This window comes from Crocuta crocuta, unplaced genomic scaffold (assembly GCF_008692635.1).
Source record: "Crocuta crocuta isolate KB4526 unplaced genomic scaffold, BGI_CrCroc_1.0 scaffold35, whole genome shotgun sequence".
Lineage (NCBI taxonomy): Eukaryota > Metazoa > Chordata > Mammalia > Carnivora > Hyaenidae > Crocuta > Crocuta crocuta.
In genome coordinates this window covers 6,778,163-6,791,808 of record NW_027530625.1, presented here as the reverse complement: position 1 = coordinate 6,791,808, position 13,646 = coordinate 6,778,163, and the positions used below count along the sequence as shown (strand labels likewise).

General features: G+C 58.7%; 1 protein-coding gene across 1 annotated transcript in view; it reads right to left on the bottom strand.

Annotated features, from left to right (window-relative positions):
• Window positions 1-13,646, bottom strand: part of HMCN2 (hemicentin 2) — a 132,085-nt gene that overhangs the window by 35,520 nt on the left and 82,919 nt on the right. The window contains 13 exon segments of the mRNA XM_077768469.1: window positions 3,596-3,677; window positions 4,372-4,574; window positions 5,508-5,621; window positions 5,778-5,939; window positions 7,047-7,143; window positions 7,847-8,034; window positions 8,380-8,493; window positions 9,898-10,116; window positions 10,736-10,886; window positions 11,724-11,866; window positions 12,401-12,514; window positions 12,605-12,778; window positions 13,522-13,646. The exon segment at window positions 13,522-13,646 is cut by the window's right edge and continues 2 nt beyond it. Coding sequence (XP_077624595.1) covers window positions 3,596-3,677; window positions 4,372-4,574; window positions 5,508-5,621; window positions 5,778-5,939; window positions 7,047-7,143; window positions 7,847-8,034; window positions 8,380-8,493; window positions 9,898-10,116; window positions 10,736-10,886; window positions 11,724-11,866; window positions 12,401-12,514; window positions 12,605-12,778; window positions 13,522-13,646 — 1,886 coding nt within the window.

The window sequence follows — 13,646 nt, the reverse complement described above, 5'->3', positions numbered from 1 at the left end:
AGCAACTCCCGGGGCACCTGGGTGGCTCAGTCGGTTGAGCGTCAGACTTTGGCTCAGGTCATGATCTCACAGTTTGTGGGTTCGAGCCCTGCGTCGGGCTCTGTGCTGACAGAAGCTCAGATCCTGGAGCCTGCTTCAGATTCTGTATCTCCCTCTCTCTCTCACCCTCCCCTGCTCATGCTGTCTCTCCCTCTCTCTCTCAGAAATAAATAAAACATTAAAAAAAAAAAAAAGAATCAGCAACTCCCTGGAGCTCAGAGGGGTCCACTCAGCCCAAGGATGGTGAAGGCATGGCTGTGTACAGGGCAGGCATCACTAATCGATCCCAGCTCAAGGATGGTGAAGGCATGGCTGTGTGTAGGGAAGACATCACTAATCGATCCCAGCCCAAGGATGGTGAAGGCATGGCTGTGTATAGGGCAGGCATCACTAATCGATCCCAGCTCAAGGATGGTGAAGGCATGGCTGTGTGTAGGGAAGACATCACTAATCGATCCCAGCCCAAGGATGGTGAAGGCATGGCTGTGTGTAGGGAAGACATCACTAATCGATCCCAGCCCAAGGATGGTGAAGGCATGGCTGTGTGCATGGCAGACATTGCATCGATCCTAGCCCTCTCTCCTGCTCAGCCAGGATGACATCATGCATCCCAGGCAACCACTACCAATGGGACAAAAATGGCTGCACTCAGGATGAAATCCCTCTGTCCTCAGGGACCAGACATTCCCCCCTTCTCACCATTCATCAAAGGAGCCAACAGGAGAAGGCTTTAAGCAGCAAACCTGGTGCCCATAATCTTCAACAATGGTATTAATATGGCTTATGGTTAGATCCACCTGCTGCTTGCCTGGCGGGCAGGCTACTTACTGGCTTTGCCTTCTGGGGAAGACAGCAGATGTCTCCCCCACCCCCCCACCTGTCCTTCCCATCTTCCACTGGAGCTTAGCTGAGTACAGGGTCACTCAGGTAGAACTACATTTTCCCAGTCTCCTTTGCAGCCTGCTGCATCCAGCGGCCGACATTCCCACTGACAGGATGCAAGGCAAGGGCAGATACAACTTCCACATCACTCGCTCAAAACAAAAAGGTTTGCCTTCTGCTTCTGCTCCTTTCTGCTTCCTGTGAACTGGGATGGGATGCATGTGGACAGGGGTGACGCCCTAAGGGGTGGGAGGCCAACAGGATGGAAAGATCCTGGGTCCCCAAATTACCACTCAGTAATTTACCTGCCACTCGGTAGGGCCTGAGCTACCCACCAGCCTAGACACTCACCTCTGGGCTTCTGCATGAGGAAGGTAAAGTTCTCTCATTTAATCACTGTGTTTGGGGTCTGTTTGTTACACAGCTGAGTTTATAGTCTAACTGATACAACATCTGACCCCAAGAAAATCTGGCTGAGCCTTCTCCCCTTGCTCCCCTAAGTGAGCTCCCGCTTTCCCCCACTTGAGCCACATCCAATCAGATGCCACCTGTGTTCTGTCCTTGGACTGATGGAGCAGGCCCCTCAGGGCTCAAAATGGTGGTGACAAGGCCCCAGGGCTCCAGCTGCCTGCCTCTCCCAGGGCCCGTGTTGGGCACTTTATAGATACAGTCACAGCAGCCCATCAATTGAATGCTTCCTGTCCACCTAGTAGGCAGGTACTACTTTTCCTCCTTTTACAGGAAGATAAACCCAAGGCTCAGAGGAACCAAGGTGCTGTGCTGAGCCTGAGAGAGCAGGTCTAACAGCAGTCCTGGCCTTTTCAATGCCATATCCTGTGCCCTAAATACTCAGGGCCACCGACTCTTTCTGGCTACTGCTCCTCCCACCCTCGGTAGCCCTGTGTGCTGCTAGGGACTCCCACGGCAATGCTCTCAGGCTGGTCCCCAGCTTACCCTGGACGGTGAGGACAAAGGTCCGCATGGCTTCCCCGGCGGTATTGCTGACTTTACAGCTGTATACACCTTTATCCAGCACCTGGGACAAAGAGAGCACGTGGTGATGGGGTGCAAGGGGCCAGGATGGGGATACCTAGGACCCCCCCAAAACACCCAGGCCTCAGAACCTTCCAGAGAAGGGACTCTCCAGATATGCTGGTCCCGCCGGGGAAGCCAGGACCCTCTGGCCTTTGCCAAGAACCTCAAGATCAGGAAAGCTGTTGGAGGGTGAGTGCACAGGTTCTAGACCCNGATGGTGAAGGCATGGCTGTGTATAGGGCAGGCATCACTAATCGATCCCAGCTCAAGGATGGTGAAGGCATGGCTGTGTGTAGGGAAGACATCACTAATCGATCCCAGCCCAAGGATGGTGAAGGCATGGCTGTGTGCATGGCAGACATTGCATCGATCCTAGCCCTCTCTCCTGCTCAGCCAGGATGACATCATGCATCCCAGGCAACCACTACCAATGGGACAAAAATGGCTGCACTCAGGATGAAATCCCTCTGTCCTCAGGGACCAGACATTCCCCCCTTCTCACCATTCATCAAAGGAGCCAACAGGAGAAGGCTTTAAGCAGCAAACCTGGTGCCCATAATCTTCAACAATGGTATTAATATGGCTTATGGTTAGATCCACCTGCTGCTTGCCTGGCGGGCAGGCTACTTACTGGCTTTGCCTTCTGGGGAAGACAGCAGATGTCTCCCCCACCCCCCCACCTGTCCTTCCCATCTTCCACTGGAGCTTAGCTGAGTACAGGGTCACTCAGGTAGAACTACATTTTCCCAGTCTCCTTTGCAGCCTGCTGCATCCAGCGGCCGACATTCCCACTGACAGGATGCAAGGCAAGGGCAGATACAACTTCCACATCACTCGCTCAAAACAAAAAGGTTTGCCTTCTGCTTCTGCTCCTTTCTGCTTCCTGTGAACTGGGATGGGATGCATGTGGACAGGGGTGACGCCCTAAGGGGTGGGAGGCCAACAGGATGGAAAGATCCTGGGTCCCCAAATTACCACTCAGTAATTTACCTGCCACTCGGTAGGGCCTGAGCTACCCACCAGCCTAGACACTCACCTCTGGGCTTCTGCATGAGGAAGGTAAAGTTCTCTCATTTAATCACTGTGTTTGGGGTCTGTTTGTTACACAGCTGAGTTTATAGTCTAACTGATACAACATCTGACCCCAAGAAAATCTGGCTGAGCCTTCTCCCCTTGCTCCCCTAAGTGAGCTCCCGCTTTCCCCCACTTGAGCCACATCCAATCAGATGCCACCTGTGTTCTGTCCTTGGACTGATGGAGCAGGCCCCTCAGGGCTCAAAATGGTGGTGACAAGGCCCCAGGGCTCCAGCTGCCTGCCTCTCCCAGGGCCCGTGTTGGGCACTTTATAGATACAGTCACAGCAGCCCATCAATTGAATGCTTCCTGTCCACCTAGTAGGCAGGTACTACTTTTCCTCCTTTTACAGGAAGATAAACCCAAGGCTCAGAGGAACCAAGGTGCTGTGCTGAGCCTGAGAGAGCAGGTCTAACAGCAGTCCTGGCCTTTTCAATGCCATATCCTGTGCCCTAAATACTCAGGGCCACCGACTCTTTCTGGCTACTGCTCCTCCCACCCTCGGTAGCCCTGTGTGCTGCTAGGGACTCCCACGGCAATGCTCTCAGGCTGGTCCCCAGCTTACCCTGGACGGTGAGGACAAAGGTCCGCATGGCTTCCCCGGCGGTATTGCTGACTTTACAGCTGTATACACCTTTATCCAGCACCTGGGACAAAGAGAGCACGTGGTGATGGGGTGCAAGGGGCCAGGATGGGGATACCTAGGACCCCCCCAAAACANCCTGGGTCTACATGTCAGCCAAGCCTGGAGGAAAAAGTCCCTCGCTGGTGGGGGGAGGATGGAGCTGGGCTGGAAGACAGGAGCCCAGCATGGATTTCCAGAGGAACAGCAGACACTTGTGAGTGTCTAATCCACACCAGGGGGGCGGGCAGGGCNCCTGGGTCTACATGTCAGCCAAGCCTGGAGGAAAAAGTCCCTCGCTGGTGGGGGGAGGATGGAGCTGGGCTGGAAGACAGGAGCCCAGCATGGATTTCCAGAGGAACAGCAGACACTTGTGAGTGTCTAATCCACACCAGGGGGGCGGGCAGAGCAGACTCCCCGATAGGCACAGCTGGCGGGGTAGGGGCGGGGCTGGAAAAGGCTTCTAGATCCCAGGGAAATGGAGGCAGGTGCCGGGTAATGGACTTGCCCAAGGTCAGTTCAGAGCCAGCCCCGGAGCTCAAACGCTCTTCTCCTATCACTGCCCCGGAGGCCACTAAGCAGCGTGGCGCGAGATCCTGGAGGCTGAGGGGGTGACCGTCCCCACTCCCTGCCACGCGGCTGCCCCACCCCACCTCCCGGGCTCACCAGGACCCGGCCCCACGACCGCCCACTGCTGCCCAGGCCTCGGGGCTGCCCACCTGGGTGTCCTGGATCTCCAGCCTCTGCCCACCCAGCAGAGCCCGGGTGCGCTGCGCCGGGACCAGGGGCTGCCCGTCTTTAAGCCACGTCACGGTCGGCTCAGGGAGCGAGTCGGTCTCGCAGCTCAGGACGGCTGTGTCCCCAGCCTGGACCAGGATCGCATCCTGGAGGCCGCTGGGAGCCTGCCTGAAGGTGGGGGGCACTGGGAACACAGGTGAGCGGAGTGAGGCCCGGCAGCCTTCCCGGCGTCCTGCCTGCTTCCAGCCACGGGCGACGGAGGCCCACAGGGGTCCCACAGTGGAGCCCGCCCCTGGGATGGCACAGACCCAGGGAGGTGAGGAGGGCCCGGGTCCTGGGAAAAGCCTCCTGCCCTCTCCCGCCTCAGCTTCCTAGACGGGGCGATGCTCCAATGGCCCTCCTGGGATCTTTCCTACACAGGGCGGGCCCTGGTGCGTCAGAGCCCTCTGGGGTGAGGGGACCCCACAGCCCATGTCCCTCCAGCAAACCAATGCAGAAGCCCCCGCCCCTGGTTATGAGCCCATGGGACCTGGCACAGCGTCCTGTGCACACACAGTCCAGGAATAACACACTCATGAGTCAACTAGCCCTGGGGCTAGAAGGAAACCTCCAGGGAGCCCTGGCTCATGACAACTTGGGCCAGCTTTTCCCCAAGAGGATTCTGAAGACCAGGAGGCCCAACACAGTCTCTCTGCGGAAAACCTGGGATCAATCAGGCTTGGGAAGGGACTTTTCTGGGCCAGCACCTCCCCCCGCCCCCCGCCGAGCTGTCCTACTGTCTGCTCCTCGGCTTCAGGGTTCACGGCGCCCCAGGTGTGGGGTAAACACTCGCAAACCATGCTTACGCCAACTGTCACCTTACAGACGGGAGGCCTCAGGCTCAGAGAGGGAGAGTGCCTTGCCCAAGACCACACAGCAAGTTAAGTGCACAGCTGAGTCTCAAACTCTGTGTGTCCAACTCTACAGACCAGGACGTTACCCACCGTGCTGCCCAGAGAGGGGGCCTGGGATGCCCCCCCCGCCCCACCCCAGGGCCGGCTGCCCCTCTCCTGGCTGTGCTGACTCAGGGTGTGGGGCTGGGGGCTCACTGAAGGAGTGGGACACAGACAGGACATACCCAGCACGCTAAGCTGCACCAGCTTCCGGTCTCGGCCGGCGGCATTGAGGGCCTCACACGTGTATATCCCGGAGTCTGACGGCTGTGTCCTGGCCAGCTGCAGGGTGTGGGTGCCTGCCGGGGGGTGGGGGGAGGAAGTGAGCCCCTCGCACCAGCAAACAGGCCTCAGGCCCCCCGGCCCACAATCCCAAAGACCTCCCAGACTCCCGAGGAAGAAACTCTGACTTCCCACACAGCCTCAGGCTGCACTCCAAGCTTCAGTTTACCCACCAGGCCGGAGGAAGACCTCTTTTCCCAGGGAGAGGGCCTGGCTGTCTCGATACCACATGACCTCAGGGCTTGGGTGAGCATGGACCTCACAGAACAGGGCAACGCTGCTGTTGACGATGGCCGTGACCTGCTCCAAGTTTGGGCCTGTGATTCGTGGGGGGGCTGTCCCCACAGCCACCGGGAGAAAGAAAGACACATGAGAATGAACGCATTCTGGTGGGGGGAGGACAGAGAGCCACAGAGTGGGACACGGTCAGCTAGGAGCTCTTGGCGCCGTGTCTTGGTGTCCCTTTAAACGAGGCTGGGGGTGCCTGGCTGGCTCAGTCGGTTAAGCGTCGGACTTCAGCTCAGGTCAGGATCTCGTGGTTCGTGGGTTCGAGCCCCGTGTTGGGCTCTGTGCTGACAGCTCAGAGCCTAGAGCCTGCTTCCGATTCTGTGTCTCCCTCTCTCTGCCCCTCCCCTGCTCACGCTGTCTCTCTCTCCCTCTCAGAAATAAATAAAAAGCATTAAAAAATAATAAACAACGCCGTGCAGTAGCCCCCATTTGTCACAGCTGCCTCACCGATGACAACACAAGGCTCAGAGATCAGAGAGGGAGAGTCACTGCTCCAAAGCCATGCAGCTGCGCAGTGGTGGCGCTGAGATCTCCTTCAGGCTTGAGTCCTAGGCTTTGAGTGTTCTGTCTTCCCTCTGTCCCTGAGGCCCCAGCTGCCCCACATCTGGAGGCAGAGCTCATGGCCAATGAGATAGAGATCCCCTTCTGGGGGTACCCTCTGAGCTGTAAATTTGGGCTGACCTCCTAGCTCTGCTGGAAGAACACCCCAGGGAAAGGGTCATGATCTCGCGGTCTGTGAGTTCGAGCCCCACGTCGGCTTCTGTGCTGACAGCTCAGAGCCTGGAGCCTCCTTCGGATTCTGTGTCTCCCTCTCTCTGGGGCCCTCCCCTGTGTGCACTCTATCTCTCTGTCTCTCAAAATGAGTAAGTAAACATTAAAAAAAAGTTTTTAAAAAATCATCGGGGGTTGGCTCGCAGTGATCAAGGTCCCTGCATATGGCTGGCGTCAGCTGGGATCTATGTGCTCTGGGTCCAGGCCTAGAGCCCAGGACACCAGAAGCCCTGAGACAGTGCCCCTCGCGGTGGGATGACACGCCATGTCCGCCTGCAAGGTCAACCCACGGAGTGGGCCACCACCAGCCCAGAGCAGAGGCCCTCCAGAGCTGGGAACCACCCCCTCCCGCCTCCCCGGGGCTGCTGCTTGGTCCAGCTCACCTTGCACCCTGAGGGTGAAGAGCTTCTCTGAGGAGCCTGCTGGGTTCTCGGCCACACACATGTAACTGGCGGCATCGGCCACCTCTGCCGTGGACACCTGCGGGCGAGGGAAAGGGTGTCTGGGAGACACATCTGGGCTCCCCCAGGAAGGACCGAGAGGGCTCCCCACCGACCCTCAGAAGGCTGGCCACCTATGTTTGCACAGAGCAGCGCTCAGGGTGACCCCCGTCCCCTACATCAGTAAAGGGTTCTTTGTGACATTCAGGGCAAAGTGCAAGGTTGATGCTAGATGATTGCCGATAGCAAACTAGATGGTGACACAGGCTCTCCTCACCGAACCCAAGCAGGGTCGCTCTGTACTTTATTGGAGACCCTAATCCTAACCCCTAACCCTGACCCTGATCCCTACCCTTAAACCCTAGCCCCACCCCCTAGCCCTACCCCTAAACTCTAACTCTAACCCCTAACCCTAGCCCTAACCCCTAACCCTGACCCTGACCCTGACCCATACAGCGGTGTCTGGATCTGGGTGACCGAGGGTGCCAGGCACAGCTCTGTAAGGGTCACATGGCTTTCCTGCCGCGCTGGGCTCTAGATGCAGCACATGTGTCCTTTCCAGGTACTGCGTGTGGCCTTGTGCTGTCCGCGAGCTCCTCGCGTAAGATGATTGGGGGGGGGGCTGAACTGAATCTTTGCCTTCAGGCAAAGAGCCTCATCTGGCACAGGTAAGGCCGGCTCCTGGGTTCCCGGACAAGCAGGACTGAGTCACAGCAGGCGCCCGAGCCGGGGGGCGTCCTGACCTGCAAGACTTGTCCGTCCTCCAGGACCTGCAGCCGTGGGCTCGGGGAGAAAGGCAGCCCGTTCTGGAGCCACGAGACAGTGGGCACAGGGTTGCCCAGGGCCGGGCACTGGAGGCTGACGGTGCTGCTGGCGTTGACCGTGACCTCCTCCACGAGCTCCTCCGTGTCACCCAGGATCACAGGGGGGGCTGGGGGTCAGACAGAGCAGGGTGAGGAGTGGCGGGCTGCCTGGGAAGGGTCGCTGGGGTGGGGGGCGGGGGGCGTGGAGGGGCTCCCTGTGCCCTACTCTCCAAGCCCCCCAGGCGCTGCAGCTAGGGACTCCGGGGCACAGGGACACCTGTGATTTGCCCAAGGTCACAGAGCCACTTGGAATCTGAACCCAGTCCAAGGTCGTGTGCCTTCTGTCATCAACCGCCCGGTACGGCAGGACTGGCCATGCACTCTGCCCGGACCCCCTTCGGCAAGGAGCACCGCCCCCTTCCCGCCATGGGCCCTGCAGATCCAGGCCCCCCGGCCCCGGGCCGGCCACTCACTCAGCACGAACAGCTGGTAGTGCAGCCAGTCCTCGCCCACCTCGTTGGAGGCCTTGCACGAGTACGTCCCGGCATCCTCTGCACGCACCAGGGGGATCTGCAGGACTTGACCTCCTGCGGGGACACAGGACCGAGGCCTGAACAAGGACAAGGAGGCCCACTCTTGACCCTGGAGGGGCCCTGGGAGACGTCACTGGCCCACCTCCTGGGTGACATGGAGATGATCAGCCTGCCCCGCCTGCTGGGTGCCGGGCCCTGGGCTGGGCGTTTTCCTGACCTCCAACTCTGTGTGCGATTTCCACTCCCATCTTGCAGATGGAAGAACTGAGGCTTCCCAAGAGAGCCCAGCAGCGCTGAGCCCAGCTCCTCGATGAAGGCACACAGAGGGGCAGGGAGCTGGGCCAATGTCTAGGCATTGGCTTTTAGAAAGCAAGGGGACAGCTCTTGGGCTGTGGTGATTGCGCGGGGTTGGGGGGGTGCTGGGGGTGTCACNAGGTCCCTATGAGTTCAGGATTCTGGGTTGGGGGGGAGGGGGTCGCTGGCCCAGGCTGTGGTGTGCTTGTGGCCAAGGTTAGAAGCAGGGGACAAGTGGCCCGGATCAAAGAACCGGTGGCTGTGTCTGATAGGGGCTGGGGGTCACTTGATATGTGAAGTTGATCTACGGTCAGGTTCAGAGTTAAGGTCCACCCGTGACCACAACCACCACGTGCCCATGCCTGGCGGTCAGTGGCCAGTGCTGAGACTGGAGATTCATGACGAGGACCAGGGGGAGCCACCGATGGCTGGGATTAACCTCTGGTCTGGACCTGAGGTAGGAATCAGCATGTGACTGAGCTCACTGTGTACCCAGGATCTGGGTCAGGGTCCAAGTCCAAGGGCAGGAGCCGGGTTGAGGGGTCAGTCAGGAGTTTCTGATAGCAATAAACAGTTTCAGTAAGCACTGCCTTCCCTCCTTCTCCAGGAGTCTGTCTTCTTTTGCAAGCGCCAAAGTACAAATCTTGGAATGACCCTGCTCATCCAGAGGCCTGTGCAAACCGTGTCATTCCCCCGCCCCCCCCATTGCCCCCTGGGGCTGGCAGGACACAGGACAAATCCTAGGCCGAAAGGTCACGCGCTCCCCCTCTGATGAGATGATACAGGGCTCTGTGCCTGGAATCCCCACCCCAGCGTGGTCCCCACGCGATCATAACAAAGGAACCAGCTCCCCCTGCAGAGAGAAGACACCAGCTTTGGCCCAGCCATTCTAGGACCTTCCAGATCTCGAAGCCCAGAGCTGGGCTCGTTCTAAAAACCAGAGGCAAAGGCGGACCCTGCTCTTGCCTTCAAGTAAGCAAAGGGCGTCTAGCCCTGGTTTACAAAAGGCAGCTAAGGTCCAGAGTGGGCAGGCGGCCTGCCCGAGGTCACACAGCAAGCGGCACACAGGAGGGCTCCGAGGACACAGAAGGGCAGTCTGAGGTGAGGGTGCCCCCGATCCCTGCCCGCGGATGCCCCGACCTCTCTGGGCACACCCTCAGCTACCTTGCAGAACGGACACCCCGTCTCCAGCCGAGAGGGGCTGGCCGTCTCTGTACCAGCTGAGCTCCGGGGGAGGGATGGCATTGGTGTCGCAGTACAGATAGGCGGGGCTGTCCTCCACAACCTCTCGGAACTCGGTCACCCCACCGCGGACCTCTTCTTCCCTGGACAGGGTCTCCAAGTCCTCACCGGCGTCGCCCAGCTTCTGGAACATGGGGGGCACTGGGGTGGGGGACAGAGCCATTAGGATGCACAGCTGAGGGACCGGGGTGCACTTCTGCTCCAAGAGACTCCCGTGCCAGCCTCTCTCAGGGCTGGAAAGTGCACTGTGAGAGCGGATCCCCAAGGTCACGGCAGTTTTCAAACACACTCATTCCTTCAAACAGCGTTTGCTGAGCAGCTACGATGCTAGGCACGGGGACAGAGCTCTGCCCTCCGCAGCTCACATCCAGGGGACTCAAAGACTTCGCGTGACATGCTGACATCCCTCTTGGGGGAGGAAGCCAGATCCTAAGTCTTAGCTAGGGTTTGTTGACTGGAACACAGAAGTCCAGAACCATTGGCTTTCCGAAGCGGAGGGCCCCTCGAGGCCACCCGATTTGATGACCCACATTTTACAAAGGTAAAACCAAGGCCAGTGGGTGGGGGGGGAGGGCAGTGATGTACCCAGGTCACAGTCAGTTAAGGGAAGAGCCCGGGCCAGGGTTCTGGGGGCAAGACATGCCAGCCACGAGCAAGAGAACAAGCAGCCAGGAACACAGCCTGCCTGCTAGATCATTCCAGAAGCAGGGACACTCCCCGCTCCCCCTGTGCCATCCCTGCCCCAGTGGCCCCCACACACCCTGGATGAGCACATTGAAGTCCTGGTCATCCTCGCCGGCCACGTTGGTGGCCACACACAGGTATCTTCCTGAATCGGAGACCTGCGTGGGCTGGATCTGGAGCAGCCGGCCTTCGCCCAGGATGTGGAGCCGCTGGTTGGGGGTCACGGGCTGGGGGTAGAAAGAGGGGGGACGATCAGAAATGAGGGGCAGGGGCACCCGGGTGGCTCAGTCGGTTAGGCGTCTGATTCTTGGTTTCAGCTCAGGTCATGGTCTCACAGCTTGTGAGTTCGAGCCCCGTGAGGGGCTCTGCACTGACAGCTCAGAGCCTGCTTGGGATTCTCGCTCCCTCTCTGCCCCTCCCCGACTCATGCTGTCTCTCTCTGTATTTCTCTCAAAATAAATAAGTAAAACTTTAAAATACACACACACACACACACACACACACACACACACACACACGCGCTAAGCGGGCGCCTGCACGGCTCAGTTAAGTGACTGACTTCGGCTCAGGTCATGATCTTGTGGTTTTTGAGTTCGAGCCCCATGTCGGGCTCTGTGCTGACACCTCAGAGCCTGGAGCCTGCTTCCAAATCTGTGTCTCCCTCTCTCTCTGCTCTTCCCCCACTTGCTCTGCCTCTTTCTCTCGCTCTCAAAAATAAACAAACATTAAAAAAAGAAAGAAAGAATGAAGGAGCAGAAAATACTTAGTCGAGAGTACATAGAGCTTAATAAAATTTAAAAAATACAACACAAAGCGAGGGTAGTGCTCTGACGGTTTTAAACACCAAACCCGTGTAGCTGAAAAACTGGGCAAGTTAAATGAGTGAATGTGGAGTTTAATGTTGATGAGTTCCCTATAAAGAGTTGGATNAAAAAAAAAAAAAAAAAAAAAAAAAGAGTTGGATTTCTTATTAAAATATAAAGTGGGGCAGGACCGGAAGCTCTGCCTGCCTTCTCCGGAAGGCTCCAAGCAGAAGCAGGGGGCTCCCGGGGCCCCAAGCTCACCCGTCCATCCTTGTACCAGCTGATGGTGGGCGGGGGCACGCCCTGGCACTCACACTCCAGGGTCAAGGTGCTGTTGACCTTGGTCTTCACTTCCTTCACACCGGCCTCCCCCGAGGGGTCGTCTTTGGAGATGGAAGGAGGGACTGAAAGCCACAAGGGGGTGTGAGGAGCAGACCTGGGAAAGGGGTGCCGGCACCCAGTGCCCACTGCGGGTCCGGGGCAGTCCCAGAAACGGGCGGCTGCTTCCCTGCTTCAGAGCAACAGGGACCCTGGAGGCTGACGGCTCCTGTGACTGTGCATTTAGGGCAGGGACGGTTGGCTGTTAGTGGTTAACGGGGCAGGGCAGGTCTCAGGCAGGGGACTTCCTAGGGTGACCTCTGGGGGCCATTCTGGGGGTGCCAGGTCTCAGGTGTAGGGCCGATGGCCACAGCGCAGTGCAGGTGACTGGGGACCGGCGGGGATCTGCGCACGTGGCCCAAGTCCTAACTCACCTGTTTCCGCTGCTAGTGCCCCTGGTCCTACAACGCCTGGGGCAGCTCTGGCTGCCTGGGGACCCTCAGAGGAGATGCGCCACGTGGAGGTGCCTAGGGTGTCCGTGTGGCCCAGGTACCGCGGTCCCAGGGCTCCCAAGCAGTCTCCCACCTGCCCTGTCCTGTCTGGGAGGCTCCCCGACTTACTGAGCACCTCCACGTGGTAGTTCTTCATGGCCTCCCCAAGTTCATTGGTGACCACGCAGGTGTACTGGCCCGCGTCTTCCTTCTGGGCATTCAGGATCTGTAGCCCGCGGGTGCCTGCTTGCGGGGACAGGGGTCAGGGTCACCCGCAAGGGCCCATGACCTCAGGCTCAGCGGTCCCTTCCTCTAACCGCCGGAGGGCAGCACCTGGGAGCAGCTGAATGTTGTTGGAGGCCTCAAAGGGGGCGCCGTCCTTCATCCAGGTGATGGTGGGGGAGGGGAAGGCCAGCGTCTCACAGATCAGAGAAATGGGGTTGTTGATGGTCACTGTCACCTCCTGGTCCGCACTGTCCTCGGCCACTCCCAGGATGCTGGGAGCCACTGTGGGGAGGCAGGGGGGCTGTGATCCTTAACAGAGATCCTAACCCGGGGCCCGAGGATCCAGAAAGATCTCAGCCCCTGGTGGTGCTTAGCTTCCGAGCCTACACTTTCGACCCCTAAGCAGCGCCCCAGGGGAGGTTCTGGACTATTCCTGCCTCAATTTCCCCAGAAGTCTTTAACAGCCAGCCCATCTGCTAATGTACCAGAGCCGTGTCAATCCCGCTTGGGTTCCAATCTGTCCCGCTCGCCCTGATGCGTGGAATAGCTCTGCGCTCGTTGGCCCTAAGATTTCCTCTTTTAGGTCCTGCAAGGGACTGTCCCTTTTACCACCGGCATTTGTAGAAGAGATTTTATTAAGCCAGACTGTGTCCCTCTCATTTTCTAGGCCCCCGTTTCTCCTGAAGAAAGCTCGTGCCGATTACCCCCGGGAGACGGACACCTGGGGGCCGTCACCTCTCCAAGCCTCAGAGTTCACTGGTGACACAGAGGGACAAGCACACCCCCCAGCCCCCCCCAGGCTTGCTGTGAAGGTCCAGCCACTCAGGCCTGTGCAAATGCCCAGCTCATGATAAATGTTCAGCCAGTACAGCTTGGACCACTTTTGTTGTGGTTGAACCTGAAGAAATGTGGGGGCGGGGGGGAGATAGCAGAGTGCTCTGTGGGAAGCTGCCTGTTAGGAGCGGGGCACCTTGGTCCCCCCTCCTTTCGGAGCCCAGGGGGTCCGGGAGGCGCCCGGCACTTACCCAGGACGCTAAGCTGGAAGTGTTTGGTCCTCTCCCCGACGGCATTCGCGGCGATGCAGGAGTAGTGGCCAGAACTCGACAGGTTGGCCCGGACGACCGGCAGGAGGGCTCCGTCTGGAGAGGCG